This window comes from Rutidosis leptorrhynchoides, chromosome 1 (assembly GCF_046630445.1).
Source record: "Rutidosis leptorrhynchoides isolate AG116_Rl617_1_P2 chromosome 1, CSIRO_AGI_Rlap_v1, whole genome shotgun sequence".
In the NCBI taxonomy this organism is placed as follows: domain Eukaryota; kingdom Viridiplantae; phylum Streptophyta; class Magnoliopsida; order Asterales; family Asteraceae; genus Rutidosis; species Rutidosis leptorrhynchoides.
This window is the reverse complement of record NC_092333.1, coordinates 21,780,567-21,798,443: the sequence shown is the minus strand read 5'-3', so window position 1 is coordinate 21,798,443 and position 17,877 is coordinate 21,780,567. Positions and strand designations below refer to the sequence as shown.

Below are 17,877 nucleotides of genomic sequence, written 5' to 3'. Positions count from 1 at the left end.
CATTCAGTGTAGTAGGTTTTTTGAGATGATCAATCAATGCAACTGTTATTTGTGAGTTCCAGCCATCAATTTACGTCGCAAAAGTCCCCTGCGAGAAAATTTATTATATATTTGAGTTGGTGTTTGAGCTAATAAAGTTGGAAAATAACATGTTATATTATAGAAATTGTAATTTTTAATTAAATGTTTTTTTAAAAGGATATGGAAATATGGAGAACCTGGGAATTTTCAATGACTTGCAGGAAATCTTTGTAAACTATATTTTTAGTCCAATATTTTCCTTTGTTTTCTTCTGGTTTTATCAATAGTTTTAAACCCTCTGGTGCTGTAGCTCTAGAAAGGGCAACATATAGTTGGCCATGTCCGAATACAGGTTCTGGAAGATAGATGCCAATTTTGTTTAACGATTGACCTTGGCTTTTATTAATCGTCATTGCATAAGAAAGCTTGATTGGGAATTGTTTTCTTCTAAGCTCAAATGGTAAGATGGGATCTTTATAGATAAGGTTTATTCTTGGAATGTATACCTTTTCGCCTACCCTTGTCCCTGTAATTATTTCAGTTTGTATTACCTTTGTAAGCATTTGAACAACTATCATTCGAGTGCCATTGCATAAACCACCTGCCAAGTTGATGTTTCTTACAAGAATTACAGGGACCCCAGCTTTTAATTGTAGTCTATGTGGAGGTAAAGATGGGTAGTGCAAGTTGTTTAGGTACTCGATTGGGTATAATAATTCAGTTTCACCTTTGTCATTTATTCGTGGGATTGCCATGTCGAAACTGAGGTATGTTGTCTCTTGACGTCTAACCATAGACAAAATAGATTCGTTAATACTATCTGCGTCATTGTTCTTGGGGCATACAATAACTTGTTGTTGTAGGAGGCTGGCACTTGGATTTTGTAGTAAATCATCATTGTATATGAATGATATCAGATTCAACATTCCATTTTCGTCATGCTCTATACAATATTTGCTTGGAATATTAATCCAACTTGCGTTAGAAGGGTCTTCTTCATCTGGGATTCCTAGATTTCCATTCCCAACATTTAGCAACCACGATGAAAAAATTTTGATGTTTTTTTTTTCGATGCTGTTTACTCCAGGTTTCTGCAGCCTCATGTTTTCTGATAAAACATGTACCTTAAAGTATGACCATAAATATGAGTAAACTATAGAGCTGCTAATTATTTCTTGTTTGGAACCTCTTCTTGTGACGGGCAATGTCTGTCTAAAATCACCGCCAAAAATTATTAGTTTACCACCAAAAGGGGTATTACAATCATTCATTAGATCTCGTAACGTTCTGTCTAATGTTTTAAAACAGCGTCGATCGTTCATGGGTGCCTCATCCCATACAATAAGACTTGTTTGTGATAGTAGATTCCCTAGATGAGTTTTTTTCTTTATGTTACACATGGACTCATCTGTTAAATCAATGGGAATTTTAAAACGTGAGTGCGCAGTTTGCCCAGAAGGTAATAGAAGAGAAGCTATACTAGAAGATGCTACTGCAAGAACTATTTTCCCTTGTGATCTCAACGATGTAATGATTGACTTCCATAAAAATGTTTTACCGGTTCCTCCATGTCCATATATGAACAATATTTGTTGTTGATTATTATCAGAAGCATCAACGACCAACTTGTAAATTTCTCTTTGTTTTACATTCATCTTAGGTAGTAGTTCATTTAGTTTGGTCTTTAATAATTCATAGTCGTAATTCTTTTCTTCCATGATCAATCTGTTTTGAAGATCTGCAAGTAATTGTTCTGGGATTGAGGGTAGCCCAAAGTCTGTAACTGATTTTGAAAAGGGGATTAATAAGATTTGTAGTTCGTATAGAACATAGAAACGTAAATCAGATTCATTTATGCATAAGTGATCGATGTGGAGAGTGGAAGCGGCTTTAAGAGGAATGTCGTAGGACATTGATTTCCAGTGTTTATCAAATAATTTGCCAGGATTTGTTGGATGACAATGCAGAAGAATATTTGAAAATAGTACCCGCATTTGCGAAGATGTGGCTGTAATTGTTGCTTCCTCGAGCGCAATATCCCATTCACGGTCGTCACCTAATAGCCCTAACATTTCGCACGCTACTCTGTAAGTTGGACATGTTATTCCGTTAACAGTTTTGATATGCATGAATGAACTACATCCTCGTTGATGACATAATAACATTCTTAGGTAGAATAATTCTCCGGCAGTAGGATGAACATATGCTAGCCTGCCAATAACTTTATCATTAGACCTTCTTCTAGGGGTCCACATTTTTCCGGAACTGTTCCATACAAATTTTGACGGGAAATCTATGTAGGTTAAGCTGTGGCCATCTGATGACTGTTTATTATAGGTTAACCATTCTGTTAAAGTCGTTCTCTTTCTCGCTGGGTTCTTTGCGATTGATTGTAAAGACTCTTTTGATCGAAAAGTTATCGATTGGAAATTCTCCAAATGTACTGCAAGAGTTAGAACAGCTGGTTCTCTATTGTGAATGGGGTAGTTAAATATTCGCCAACACGCTTCGAATGGACATATAAACCTAGCGTCGATGAAATTCTTAATTTCATCTACTACTAGTGTAGAAGAGGTTGAAGGAGAAGGCGAGTTAGCACAATCTTTGCCTATTTGGGCGACAACTCGATCTGTACCTTTTGAAATATAGTTGAACAGATATTTGATAAGCATTGTCCAGCCCCAAAATTCAACATTAATATGGGCGTTAAAGATTAGACACAATTGCCGATTATATGGTACTACGTAACTGTTGTCAAGATTACTTCCAGATTTATTTATGTATATACCAGTGTTACGCCTTCGGTAATGAACGTAACCATCTTTATCAAAAAAAGTCTCATCATTAAATGATTTGCGGAATTTTTTAGAACATTTTAATTCACTTACAGATGATTTGGACACTTTCATGCATGGCGCGTCCAATTTTGCTAGGCCACAGGGGCCGTGTACCATTAAATCTGATACCACTTGATATCCCCAAGGATCAATGCGCGAATCAGGCAATTCTGCAGAGATATAAGTATAGACATCAAGCGCAGTAATGCTTGTCGTTGAATTTATCCACAAAAGTAAGTGACAATGAGGAAGGCCTCTTTTTTGAAATTCGATTGTATAGAGTACTGCATACAAATATAAGTTCAAAATAAATTGTCAATATATATATATATATATATATATATATATATATATATATATATATATATATATATATATATATATATATATATATATATATATATATATATAATATTTATATTATTGTATTAATTAACCTAAATGTATCAATAAATATGTGTAAAAGGTACGAATAAATAAAAGATTAGCGAGAGAGAGAATACCTGCTTTTACGTCACCAAAAGGTCTATCTTCTTTGAGGAACGCAAGTAATTGTTTACGTTTTTGTTGATAAATTCGAACAACAATATCAGGACGGTCCGTGGGTGTCAATTGTGGGAAGTTAGACATAAATGTCCTAATTTCTGCCCATTTGAAGTTGCAGGTAAATGTAATGAAAAATTGTGGATTCCCATTTGTACGACATATAGCTAATGCATCTAAATAGTGGCTATACATATATCTGGGGCCACCTGTGAAAGAAGCTGGAAGTATCAATCTAGATCCAATATCTATTCCACTTTGATCTCCTCTGTTGATTCCATCGTAGATACCAGCTAAGTAGTCGCTTCTTATATCTTGTTGCTTATTTCTTATGTAATCTATTCTATCTAATTCTATACTACAATAGGCTGTAACTACATATTGCTGAAATAACCTTCCTGTTCTAAACATTAAATCATAAAATCCGAACCTATTATGTAATTGATAACTGTAGTACATATTCATGGTGAGCCTTTTTCTTTTTCTACTACTATTTCCAGATGGATCTCGTAATGTCATAGACGTATTGTAACCTGGTTCACCATAAATAAACAAAAGAGGATATTGAAGTGACATGTAATGCTGATGTAATTTATTTATTCTTTGTGGGGGGGCCACCTTTTTGTTCAATAATAACATCATAATCACCAACACTTTTGGTCCCACTATCAAAGACGATAGCACCTATAGAATCTGATGTTGGTAAATCATATTGCCGTTGATGCGGAGCATTAAATAGTCTAATACGAAAAGGCGGAACTTCGTTGTCTATCAGCTTGTCTCTTGCGGTTATAAATAATTGTACCAATTTATTGTATTTATTAAGCATCTCTATTAATTCTGCAACTTTCTCTGCTGATAGTTCGACACCATTATCTCCACCAAAATGACGCATTCTATTAGTCACTTCGTGCTGTGTCGTATATATAAAGCTGTAAAAATATAGGAGCGTCTCCATCTGCTGGACAAAGTGAACCTATCCAGTGATATATTTGGCCAGATATCTTAAAAACATAAGGCCCATTTCCAATGTTAACACTTTCATCAATTTGTGCGCCTAAAGAGGTCATACTAAACATTTGATTATATGCTCGAATATTATTCATAAAGTGATTGTTATCTAGTAATTCTTTCATTAGATTTGGTGGATCTATTGATGAAGGAATTATTACACGACCATCACCGCAACATTGATGATAATGAATACGTGTCTGAAAATAGACGCTTTACTCTTTCTTCTAACCAGAAAAAGGCGCCACAATGGCCACAAATGTTATCGCAAAGGCCCAAATGACGATAAAATGGATTTATTCCTAGCATAATATAGAAGGTAAATATTTAGATTCATAAATAATATATATTTAAAATTTAAAATGCAAATGGATTTTCGCATTGTTGGACGTACCTGATTCGTTTACATTTGAAAAAGAAGAGATGTGTGATAATATGTTTTGTTGTTGCAGTCGGCGCCTTTTGCGCATTTGCTTACTGGAAACAAAATCGTTTGCACCTGTTGATATAGCTGAGTTTTGTGTATATGTTGATGTAGTAGTAGAAGGAACAAAAATGCTGGTTCCATCATGTATAGTATTCTTTTTTTGTGTTTGAGATTTTTTTGACAATTTCACAGGAAGATTCGTGTTGACTGCCAGAGGATCACCAACCATTTTTGTTTGTTCAACTGCCATTGAAATTTTAATACAATAAAAGAAAATAAGTAATTTTTTAACTAATAATCGTTGAATAAAAGAGATAATTCATATTGCAAGGGTCCAAATGACAATAAAATGGATTAATTCCTAACATAGATTCGTAAATAATATATATTTAAAATTTAAAATGCAAAGAACTTTTTGCATTGTTAGACATACCTGATTCGTTTACATTTGAAGAAGAAGAGACGTGTGACAATATGTTTTGTTGTTGCAATCGAAACCTTTTGCGCATCTGCCTACTCGAAACAAAATCGTTTGAAGATGTTGATATGCCTGAGTTTTGTGTATTTGGTGGTGTAGTAGCAGAAGCGATAGGTATGCTGGTTCCATCATGTTCAGCATCCTTATTTTGTATTTTACGTTTTTTTGACAATTTGGCAGCAGCCTTGGTATTGACCTCCAAAAGATCACCAACCATATCTGTTTGATCAGCTGCCGTTAAAATTTTGTTGCAATAAAAGGAAATAAGTAATTTCTCAAACTAATAATGGGTTGAAAAAAAAAAAAAAAACCTACCAGATATGGACGGTACAATTGTAGTTAAATAAGGCATAAAGGAAACAACTATATAAGCTAAATCACCTAAAAGATAAAGAAATACCTGATTTGATATACTCTGATGTTGACAAAAGAGAAGATAGAAAAAGACTTTTTGAAGATGAAAACAAAAATCACAACCCAACAAATATCTCCTTTTGAAAATGGAAAGTGACTTATGGAAAATGAGAATCCTTCAGAAAAATCACGTGTAATATATATTGTTAAATAATTTTTTTTTTTTTTTTGGTTACTGGATACACTAATTCTCTTTTCTCTGACATTTTGAAGCTGATATTTTCTTTAGGATTAAAAAAATAAAATAAATATTTGAAAAAAAATAAAATAAAAAAAATTTAATTTTGGATTTATATTAAATAAATTTATGACACAAAACAGCAGTTATGTTATATCTGAAAACATCATTCATTATTACTAACACAAACAATAACAAACGATTAGTAACGAAAGTCATTGGTTGAACATTCATCATATAATAAGCACAACTGAAACTTTAAACCATTTCGAGCTACTCGGCAATTAAATCGCGCATCCAAAAATATATAGCTAGTATCGTCACTGATACATCAAAGATTACAGTTATGTAGGTTATGCACATTAAAATGTGTCAAAGAAATATTACATATTTGACATTAGATTACTTAGTCTTTAGAGTTCTAAAATTTGTTTTACCTCAAGCCATTGCAAGTCATCTTTTACCAACCCAAAGATTTCTAATATTAATAACTTATATATACTAACATATACTTTATTACATGGCATCTAGCGTTTACAAATATTATAAAATACACATAATACATCGCATATAGCGTTTACAAATATTATACAAAATACAGAGTACATGGCATGTAGCGTTTACAAATATTATACAATACATAGTTTATCGATTTCGTTCACGTGCTAACGAACAACTACCTAGTTACATCCTAAAGAACGATTATTTATTAACCATAAGCATAACCTGAGATCATTAAAAACGATAGGCGTCATCATCATTGAAGTTATTTTCATGTAATAAAAAAAACCTAAGCTTGGAGTCATTTCGAAGAGCCCTCCCTTTGATACGCTCAAATTCGCCATCGTTATCAATACGCTTCAACTTGACTTCATGTTCATCAAAGTACAAAATTGAAGAATAATCAGTTGTTATTTCTTCTGCAATAAGTTCATGTAACCAATCGAGGAAGAAGATCGTCGACTCACAAATTCTGAATGATTTTTTCCTTCCATTTATATACCACCTCCAGCCCGAAGTAACTTTCCCACCATAAAATATATCCATGAAAATATAGGGGTCATCGTCATCATTGTTTGACATTTTATCAGCTACTGTCAGCAAAATTACATTGTTACTGATTCATATTGATATATAGGGACACAATATAAACCTTATATGTTATAATAATATGAAACTTCTCACAAAATTAAAAGAAGCAGATAAATCCTTATATAAATTATAACATATATTTAGGAGTATGAACACTTGATGTGCATATGGTTTTCAATTGAGAAGGGAAAGGAGTGTGTGATCAAGAATAATTTTATTCTGTAGAAAACCCAGATCCAACATATATTAATATACACCTAGTTAAAATCACAGGCTCGATCTTCTCTATATATTAGCCTAGGCTCCATCTTCTCTATTTATTAGTCTAACATCATACTAATAACTATTTGTTGTTCGTCAAGGGCTAAAAATATTGCAATTTTAGGGATCAATTTTAATTAAGGGAAAAATAAGACAACTTAGGCGTATATTCATAAGCAAAATTAAAATTTAAATTAGAAGAACCCTAATTTAAATATATACGAATACATCATGTTATCATAAAATCTAGAACATCAGCGTATAAATCGAAGTTGAAGATAAAGGGAAGGAATTTTTTACCAAAACGAAGTAAGTTATGATCCAATTTGAGCGAATTGATATGCAGAATGGATGAGATGATTGAAGATCTTGCAGCTGGAAATTTATTATTTTTTTATTTTTTTTTAGAACTGTTGGGGAAAAGGAAAAAATTGGGGATAAACGTTGAGGGAGGAGCGGCTTCTAGAGAGTTTTTAGGGTATACGGCAAGCAGTAGGGTATATAGCAACAGTTTGGTAGCAGCGTAGAGATGAACAGGTGAAAAGTGGAGGATGGGTTAACAGTTAAACAGTAGCTAATGGGTTGTTTAGCCAATAAGATTGCAGGGTTTAATACGCAATTTAGTACGTAGTTAAATATAAATAGTAATAAATTATTATTATTATTATTATTATTATTATTATTATTATTATTATTATTTAACGTTAAAACTAAATTTTAGTAATATTTTATATTAATAATAACAATAACAATTTTAAAATAACACGGAGTACAATCTAATTATTATATGCATATAATTATTTACTACATATTCAAAGAACAAAGATATATAACTTTTGATATTACGTTTTTTGCAACTGTAGTTTAATTGACGCAGATATATATGACCACTAAGTATCCGATATAAAAAGGCCCATTTTTTACTAATTGAACAGGGCCCAGAAAATCAATGGGACGGCCCTGTATTTACCATTTATTTATTACGTGTAACTCGTAAATGAGAGTTTGGATATGTCAACTGCAAAGAAATTGTTGTTCAAGAGTAAGTTACAGATATATATCTTAATTACCTCTTAAAGCTCAAGAACACGTCACATTGATATATCTCATTATTGGATGACGTTGAATCACGCGCCATTGAAGACTTGCTCTATGGATTTTAGTATACCTCATCTTTACCAAATAAATCTAGTAGACAAAGGAACATAACATATTAGGTTAGTAACAACATAATGCAAGTGTTGTAAGTTGTAACTCTAGCTAAACTGTTTTTTAGTAACAAGATTAAATAAATGTACATGGTCAATATTTGGCATGTGTCTGTTTTTTTTATCTAATGTTAAACTAAAAATAAATAAATTTGCGATCATACCTGTGATGTTTGGTGGTAAAATGCTATGTGAAACTGTTGGTGGTTACGATGACGGTGATGTTTTGCGACGTAACAATGGCTTTTGTGTGATAGAGGTGACGGAGATACTTGTGAGGTAATAACGATGGTGGTGCTTTGGCGGTGGTAATAAGTACGTGGGTAGTGATGGAGATAAGAATTGGCGGTGGTGATTAGTAGGTGGGTGGTGACGGGAAAAAAATGTAGTTCAAATTATTTAACAGTGGTGTTTGATAGTTGTATTTGGCGACGGTGTGGTAATTAACAATGAGTTTTGAGGTGAAAAACAAAGAGATGAGAGAAATGATTTTATGGCGGAAGATGAAATACAAAAAGTGTTAGTCTATATATGTATCCAACAAGTTGAACGGATCTAGGGTTAGAAAATATTGAAAGAAGGGTTGGGTTGGGTTAGCTGCTGTTGCTGAGATGCGGTAGCAAGGTTGCAAAACAAAAACATTACTGGTCAATAAATGATAACAGCTGTCATGAACAAACGAGTGAAATATCGTGTCAGAAGTTTAATCGGACACAGCTAACAAAAACAATTGATCAAATAAATTAGTCCTACTATTAGACGGTGTTTTTTTATCAGACCATGTGAACCAACATTTCAAGTACAAATAATGTGGGTCCCACTACAGTATAAAACATACACATCAACTCCGTTTCTTGTTTACATACAAAATTGTTGAAAGCTACTGCAACAAGACTTTATAATTTTATTTTACTTTTAAATTTTGATATTAATATTTTAGACACGCACATATAGTATTACATACATACGGAGTACTAAACACAACCATTAACGGCAACCACTAGCTTCGGTAAAACATAAACTTACCGGAGGCCGAGCGTGGCGGAGGAATGGTTGTCGGAATTATAAGAAATAGAGAGATTGGTCGGAATTGTGTCCTAAATTTAGTGAAGTGTATGGTGTTTCATAATTCTTCGTAAATCGGAGTAGATCTAAAAAAAAAGAAGGTTAGCGGTTGATGGTTGCCGGATTTTGAGGCAAAAGAGAAGACATGCGATGGCGGTTGATGATTACCTTGTACCAAAGAGGTTGTACAATGTGCTTAAAGATTGTAAAAAATACCACTAGATCTAAAATCTTTATTCACCGGAGCTCAACAAAGGTGGTCGGAAAAAAACAAAAATAAAATATATATCGCGTACCTTGTTCTTTTTTCAGTCCTCTATCAAAGTCTTTCGCCGGAGTTCATGGTGGATGACGGAGTTCATAGTGGTCGGAAAAACAAAAGACAGAACCAACAGAGTGGATGTCGGTGGATGTCGGTGGTAGTCGGAGGTGATGGTTGAAAGTGGTGGTTCAACTTCAAGATTTTGCAGTTTTAAGTTTGAGGAGGAGAAAGAAGATAGTGGTTCAAGATTTTAAGTTTGGATTTCGAGAGATGGAGATTTTTAGATAGCTTGTTGAGAGAGAGAAATAAAAATTATAAGTAAAAATTGGTGAAATTATTATAGAAATGTCAATATATGTACGGGAAGTAATAAATGTGCATGTCAATTTTTCCACTCTTCAATAGTGAATATTTGTAGTATATATATGTGTCTAAATGTAATCAGTGATGTACACACCAATTCTTATATTGCTATTTCTCTCTGTTATTATTCTTTCATACTACAAACAATATATCAAAGCTTAGGCCAAAGGTAATTATAAACTGTTAACTCTTAGCACGTTATCAGCACGAAGTGTTCCGTATAATCAAGGTTTATCTAAGCAAGCACAAATCACTAATCAAGGTAATAATAAAAAAAAATTCTTTAACGATATCTTGTATTGTTTATTAGTAAGGTAAATATTATTATCATCGTAACTAACATTTATATTTATGTTATATATGGTCGGTTATACCGCCTGATTTATATTTCTGTAATCTAACTATTATTAACTTCACTAACATTTATATTTATGTTATATATGGTCGGTTATACCGCCTGAACTATATTTCTGTAATTTAACTATTATTAACTTCACTAACATTTATATTTATGTTATCTAACATTTATAATTACTTATGCAATTAATCATTATTTATTTATGCATAATATGTTTATTCTCTTAATCTTCGTATTTATACTAAACGTATTTATACTAAATGTATTTTATAGTAATCATATTTATACTAATAAAATTCTTTTATTAAAATTCATTTAATACAACGGCAACATAACGATCGTTAACATTAATTAACGACGTTACAACGGTCATATATACATAACGGTTGTTAACGTCGATTGACGACGTTACAACGACTATATTTTTCAAATATAAATTAAACATCCCCGTTTTCACATTTTCACAAATCAATCTTCATTTTCTCAAATTACTACTCTCAAAATTTTTTAAAAAGATGATTAACTCAAGGATGATTTTTCCTACTGTATTGGTCATAATAGCTATCATCCTTGTTGCTTGTACACAACTAGATGAACCTATATTTTATCCTTCCCTTATGGTTTTATTATTTGTAATCATACCATTATTCCTTTGTTTGTTACTTATGAATCTAAACTAATTCTAATTTCATGTTGTTATTTGTCTATGAAAAAAAAAATTGATTATGATTTATGTTGTTCATCTTTCTGAAAATAGAAAATGACAAACTTATCAAAGCTTGAGTTTGATGCCTTAGACGTATCGGGAACAAACTACACATCATGGGTTATGGACTTAGAAATAAATCTTGGATCATTGGGTATTCTAGAAACTTTAAAAGAAAACAATACTTGTTCCGATCAAGATAAATTAAAATCAATTGCTTTTATTCACAAACATATTGATACCACCTTAAAACATATGTTTCTCACTATCAAAGATCCACATGTTTTATGGGAAAGTATCAAGAGTAGATTCGATAATCAAAAGGAAATATTACTCCCAGCTGCGAGGGAAGAATGGGGAAATCTAAGGTTCCAAGATTTCAAAAAAGTAAGTGAATACAGCTCGGCCATGTTCAAGATCCGTTCAAAGCTTCAATTCTGTGGTCAAGAAATAAGTGATGCTGATATGATGGAGAAAACTTTCTCCACAATGCATTCTGCAAACATAACTGTGCAAGAAAATTTAAGATTGCAGAATTATAAAACTTTTTCCAAACTTCAAACTTATCTCTTAGTTGCAGAAGTTAATAAAGAATTACTGATGAAAAATCAAGAATCTCGTCCTACCGGTGCGCTAGCATTTCCTGAAGCTAATGCTATTAACAATAATAATAATAAAAGAAGAAATGCACATGGACGAGGGCGTGGACAAGGTCGTAGCCATATTGGCCAAAACCATCATCATGAAAATTACCATAACAATAATAAAAAATCATAACTATGTTCAAAATCACCCTTATGGTAATGGTCGTGGTGGTCGTGGTCGTGGACAAAGAAATAATAATCCACAAAATTATAAAATTCAAACACCATACAATCCCACAAATCACAATGTTGAAGAAGGCTCTTCAAAGAATGTTGAAGATTCTTGTTACCGATGTGGTAAAATTGGTCACTGGTCTAAAAACTGCAGAACAAATCAGCATTCTGTTAATCGGTATCAAGAATCCCTAAAGAGAAAAGAAAAAGAAGCAAATCTTGTGGATGACCTTGATACAAAAATCATTGAGCCAACTTGTGACTACTTTAATGAATAAATTTCTAATATCTATATATATAGATATCCTATTATATGTTCCCGTTAAATAAATGGTTATAGATTTTCAATCTACACCATATCTAGTTTACTACATATTTCCTTATTATGTGCTATCGTTTGTAACATGTTTTGAATGTAATATATTGATGAATGATGTATACTGCTGGAGTAAAAAATCAGTCAAATGGTGGAGATATTTGTATTGCAGACAGTGGTGCCACTCACACCATACTCAAATCTAAAAAATATTTCACAGACTTGAAAGCAACGGAATGAACTATACATACTATATCAGGTCTTGTGGACTTAATAAAAGGAATGGGAAAGGCAAAATTCATATTACCAAATGGTACGAATTTTTTGATAAATAATGCCTTATTTTCTCCCATGTCGAAGAGAAATTTGTTAAGTTTCTCTGACATATACCAAAATGGATATGATTATCAGTCAGTGACAACAGAAAATGAAAAATATTTAAGTATCACTGATAAGAATCGTGTAATTGAAAAACTATCAAGACTTCATTCTGGTTTACATTATACACATATAAATGTACCTGAAGTAAATGTGGTAGTTAAAGAAAAATCATGTGATCCTGTAATGATCAGTTTGTGGCATGAGAGATTAGGTCACCCAGGTTCAACAATGATGAAAAGAATAATACAAAATACACATAGACATCCATTGGCGGATCAAAGGATCCCTCATGATGCACTTATCCCATGTACATCATGCTCACTTGGAAAGTTGATAATAAGACCATCACCTCTTAAGGTTGAAAAAGAATCACCAATGTTTCTTGAAAGAATTCAAGGTGATATATGTGGACCAATTCATCCACCATGTGGACCATTTAGATATTTCATGGTTCTAATAGACGCATCTAGTAGATGGTCTCATGTTTGTCTATTATCAAGTCAAAATGTGGCATTTGCAAAATTTCTTGCTCAAATTATTAAATTGAGAGCACATTTTCCTGATTATACTATTAAAAGGGTGAGACTAGATAATGCCGGTGAGTTTACATCTCAAGCATTTAATAATTTTTTCATGTCTATTGGGATTGTTGTTGAACATCCTGTTGCCCATGTGCATACACAAAATGGTTTAGCTGAATCATTAATTAAACGATTGCAGCTAATAGCTAGACCATTGATAATGAGAACAAAACTTCCAGTATCTGTATGGGGCCATGCAATATTGCATGATGCATCATTGATTCGCATTAGACCAAGTGCAAGTCATACATATTCTCCCTTGCAACTTGCTTTTGGCCATCAGCCAAATATTTCCCACCTTAGAACATTTGGTTGTGCAGTTTATGTCCCTATCGCACTGCCACAACGCACTAAAATGGGTCCTCAAAGAAGGATGAGAATATATGTTGGATATGAAACATCTTTAATAATAAGATATATTGAACCCATGACGGATGATGTTTTTACAGCACGTTTTGCTGATTGTCACTTTAATGAAACATTGTTCCCTAGATTAGGGGGAGAAATAAAAAATAAACAAAATGATGTTTCATGGTGTGAACCACAATTAATGTATCTTGATCCTCGCACAAAAGAATGCGAGACTGAAGTTCAAAAAATAATGCATATGCAAGAACTTGCGAATAAATTGCCTGATGCATTTACTGATACAAAAAGAGTGACTAAATCATATATACCAGCAGCAAATGCCCCAGCTCTAATTGAAATTCCAAAAGCTGACAATAAAGTCACTCTGGAGTCTTTGCCACGCCAGAAACGTGGGAGACCAATTGGTTTCAAAGATAAAAATCCTCGAAAAAGAAAATCAGCTGATAATGAGGTAAAAGAAAGTGTTCAAGAAGAACCACAAATCAATACTCCTTCTGCAGAGGAGACTGATGATGTAAATATGGAAATTGCAATCAATTATGCACACTCAAAAATAATATGGAACCGAAATGAAATGAAAAATCTTGATGAGAAATTTTCATATAATGTTGCATATGACATCATGAATGATGATGATGATCCAGAACCAAAATCTGTCATTGAATGTCAAAATAGACATGACTGGGATCAATGGAAAGGAGCAATACGTGCTAAATTTGAATCGCTCAATAAAAGAAAAGTTTTCAGATCTATTGTTCTCACACCTAAAGATGTGAAACCTGTGGGGTATAGATGGATTTTTGTACGAAAAAGAAATGAGAAAAATGAAGTTACAAGATATAAAGCCAGACTTGTAGCTCAAGGTTTTTCTCAAAGACTAGGAATTGATTATGAGGAAACTTATTCTCCTGTTATGGATGCAATTACTTTTAGATATTTAATCAGCTTGACCGTTTCTAAAAATTTAGAAATGCATCTCATGGATGTTGTTACTGCTTATCTATATGGATCACTTGATAGTGATATATATATATGAAGATACCCGAAGGATTTAAGGTATCAGAAGCATCGAATGAAAAACCCAAGGAAATGTATTCGATTAAATTACAAAGATCTTTATATGGGTTGAAACAATCGGGACGTATGTGGTATAACCGATTGAGTGATTACTTGATAAGCAAAGGGTATACAAATAACCTTATTTGCCCTTGTGTTTTCATTAAGAAAACAACATCCGGATATGTGATCATAGCTGTTTATGCCGATGATCTTAACATCATAGGGACAAATAAAGAGATTAATGAAGTCATTCAACTTCTAAAGAAAGAATTTGAAATGAAAGATCTTGGAAAAATCAAGTATTGCCTTGGTTTGCAAATTGAGCATATGCCTAATGGTCTACTTGTACATCAAACCACTTATACCGAAAAGGTTTTAAAACGTTTCAATATGGACAAGGCAAAACCATTAAGTACTCCTATGGTTGTTAGATCACTCAATGTTGACACTGATCCATTTCGTCCCCATGAAGAACATGAAGATGTTCTTGGTTCAGAAGTTCCATATCTTAGTGCAATTGGAGCTCTTATGTATCTTACAAATTGTACAAGAACTGATATTTCTTTTGCAGTTAATTTGTTAGCAAGATTCAGCTCAGCTCCTACCAAAAGATATTGGAATGGGATCAAACACATATTTCGATACATTCGAGGAACTACTGATTTAGGATTATTTTATTCTAATAATTCAAAACAAAATTTAGTTGGTTATGCAGATGCAGGTTATTTATCTGATCCACATAATGCTAAATCTAAAACTGGATATGTATTCCTAAATGGAGGTACCGCAATTTCATGGCGTTCTAAAAAACAAACACTTGTTGCAACATCATCAAATCATGCCGAAGTGATTGCATTACATGAAGCTACTCGAGAATGTGTTTGGTTGAGATCAATGACACAACTCATCATTGATTCTTGTGGGATATATCGCGATAAAAGTCCAACAACTATCTATGAAGATAATGCAGCTTGCATAGCACAGATGAAAGAAGAGTATATTAAAAGTGACCGAACAAAACATATACCTCCTAGATTCTTCTCATATACTCAAAACCTCATTAAGGACAACCAGATTGATATGAGATATGTTCAATCTAGTAACAACTCGGCTGATCTTTTCACCAAAGCACTTCCCACTGCTATTTTCAGAAAATACGTTCACAATATTGGCATGAGGTACGCTCAAAAGATGTAACAACTCAGCAATATCTATTTGAGGGGGAGTCAATTATATGTTGCACTCTTTTTCCCTTAGCTAAAGTTTTTTCCCACTGGGTTTTCTTTAGCAAGGTTTTTAACGAGGCAGTACTAGTTGTTCTCTAATAAAATTTTCATCCAAGGGGGAGTGTTATAGAAATGTCAATATATGTACAGGAAGTAATAAATGTGAATGGCAATTTTTCCACTCTTCAATAGTGAATATTTGTAGTATATATATGTGTCTAAATGTAATCACTGATGTACACACCAATTCTTATATTGCTATTCCTCTATGCTATTATTCTTTCATACTACAAATAATATATCAAAGCTTAGGCCAAAGGTAATTATAAACTGCTAACTCTTAATAGAAATAATTTTTTAGAGGGTTGGTTGAGGTATAAAGGCTGCTTTAAACCCTTTTAGTATGTTTATGGGTTTATTGTATATTCACATATAAATAAATTTTATAAAATATAGAAATTCATTAAGAGGAATCACTTTTTTGGGGGAAGTGGGGAAGTAATTTTTTTTTCGTTTTTTTCGAAAAAAAAATTCAGACATCAAGTTCACATGAAAATATGAACATTTAAAAAAGACACTTTGTGATGAATGTTATTATTTTAGCGGTAAAACGCTCGAAGAAAAAAATGAAAACATTCAATGCATTGAATGTATTGATTCTGAGTTTTTTTAAGGGGTTAGAAATTAGGGTTTAGAAATTAGGGGTTAAAATTAGGGTTTAGCTATTATGGTTTAGAAATTAGGGTTTAGGGTTTAGAAATTAGGGTTTAGATTGAATATTTTAACACGAACGGTTTAGAGTTTATGGTTTAGGGTTTTGGGTTGAAGGTTTACGGAGTAAACCCGAAAACCCTAAACCCTAAACTCTAAATCGGGCTAAATTAAAAAAAAATAAAAACTTCACACAAGATGAAAACAAAACGATGCAAATAAACTCAGCAGCAAAACATTCAATGCATTGAATGTTTTTATTCTTTTCTTCGAGCGTTTTCCCGCCAAAATAATGACATTCATCACAAAGTCTCTTTTTTAAATGTTCATATTTTCATCTAATCTATAATGTTCGTGAACAAAGTTTTTTCAAAAACGAAAAAAAAAAAAAATTTGCTTCCCCTTCCTTCCCTCAAAAAAGTGCTTCCCTCTTCATTATGACCCATAAAATATAATATTTAAATGTATAAAGTACGATTCGATTAATCCCCAATTAATTTCTGAATTGCCGATTGCTCCTTTCAAAGTCACTCCCGATAATCCAGAAGCGAAAGAGAAAATGGAGTTGGTGCAGAAAATACTAATGAAACTCACATTTCCTAGTACATTTGGTCCCTCAAAAATTACATATGTTGCAAAAGGCATGGGTAACATATAACATAGTCAACAGGAACCATGTAATCGATTACCTTTTACAAACTTTTATCACCTTTTTAGTCCAACAATACCCAAATTGCCCTTCAGATACCTGCTCCCCCATGTAACACAATCTCCTGCCCAAATCTCAGAAATTTCAAAGCAACCTGACCTCAAGGTTTAACAAAGATGAGTTACATAAACATTGTGAAGATTCTGATTGTAATGAATATCTACGCAATTTAACTCAGTCAAAGAATAGACGCGAAAACTTTTTGAGAAGGGATCCCACTCGGGTACAACAAATGTAAGGAGGAAGAATAACAAAGATAAACGATTCCAACAGAAAAACGGAAAGACACAAATTAAACGATTTCTAAATGACAAGACCCCGAACACCAGAACCGGTTTAAGTGGTCGTGGCAGCGATATGTACAATGTATGAATCGTCAAGATTTCACTGATAGATCTTGTTCGGCATTTTTTAATGAACCCACAACACAAACCAATTGTAAGGTAGATTTTTCAAACATTGGGGATGTAAGTGAATTCCTAT

At 32.8% G+C, this 17,877-nt stretch overlaps 1 protein-coding gene and 1 long non-coding RNA gene across 3 annotated transcripts; both read right to left on the bottom strand.

Annotated features, from left to right (window-relative positions):
- Positions 1 to 423: 423 nt before the first annotated feature.
- LOC139847733 (uncharacterized) lies at positions 424 to 4,296 on the bottom strand. The gene is made up of 4 exons (XM_071837483.1): positions 4,020 to 4,296; positions 3,362 to 3,934; positions 573 to 3,142; positions 424 to 468 (listed from the first exon to the last, which is right to left on the bottom strand). The coding sequence occupies exons 1-4, from the start codon at positions 4,294 to 4,296 to the stop codon at positions 424 to 426; spliced, it is 3,465 nt and encodes a 1,154-aa protein (XP_071693584.1).
- A 2,141-nt stretch (positions 4,297 to 6,437) lies between these two features.
- On the bottom strand, positions 6,438 to 10,086 carry LOC139857612 (uncharacterized). 2 transcript variants are annotated; one of them, XR_011762611.1, is made up of 4 exons: positions 9,832 to 10,086; positions 8,635 to 9,135; positions 8,333 to 8,450; positions 6,438 to 7,003 (listed from the first exon to the last, which is right to left on the bottom strand). It is a non-coding gene; the product is annotated as an uncharacterized lncRNA (long non-coding RNA). The 2 variants fall into 2 exon arrangements; XR_011762610.1 differs by having other exon boundaries at positions 6,438 to 7,000.
- Positions 10,087 to 17,877: the final 7,791 nt, after the last annotated feature.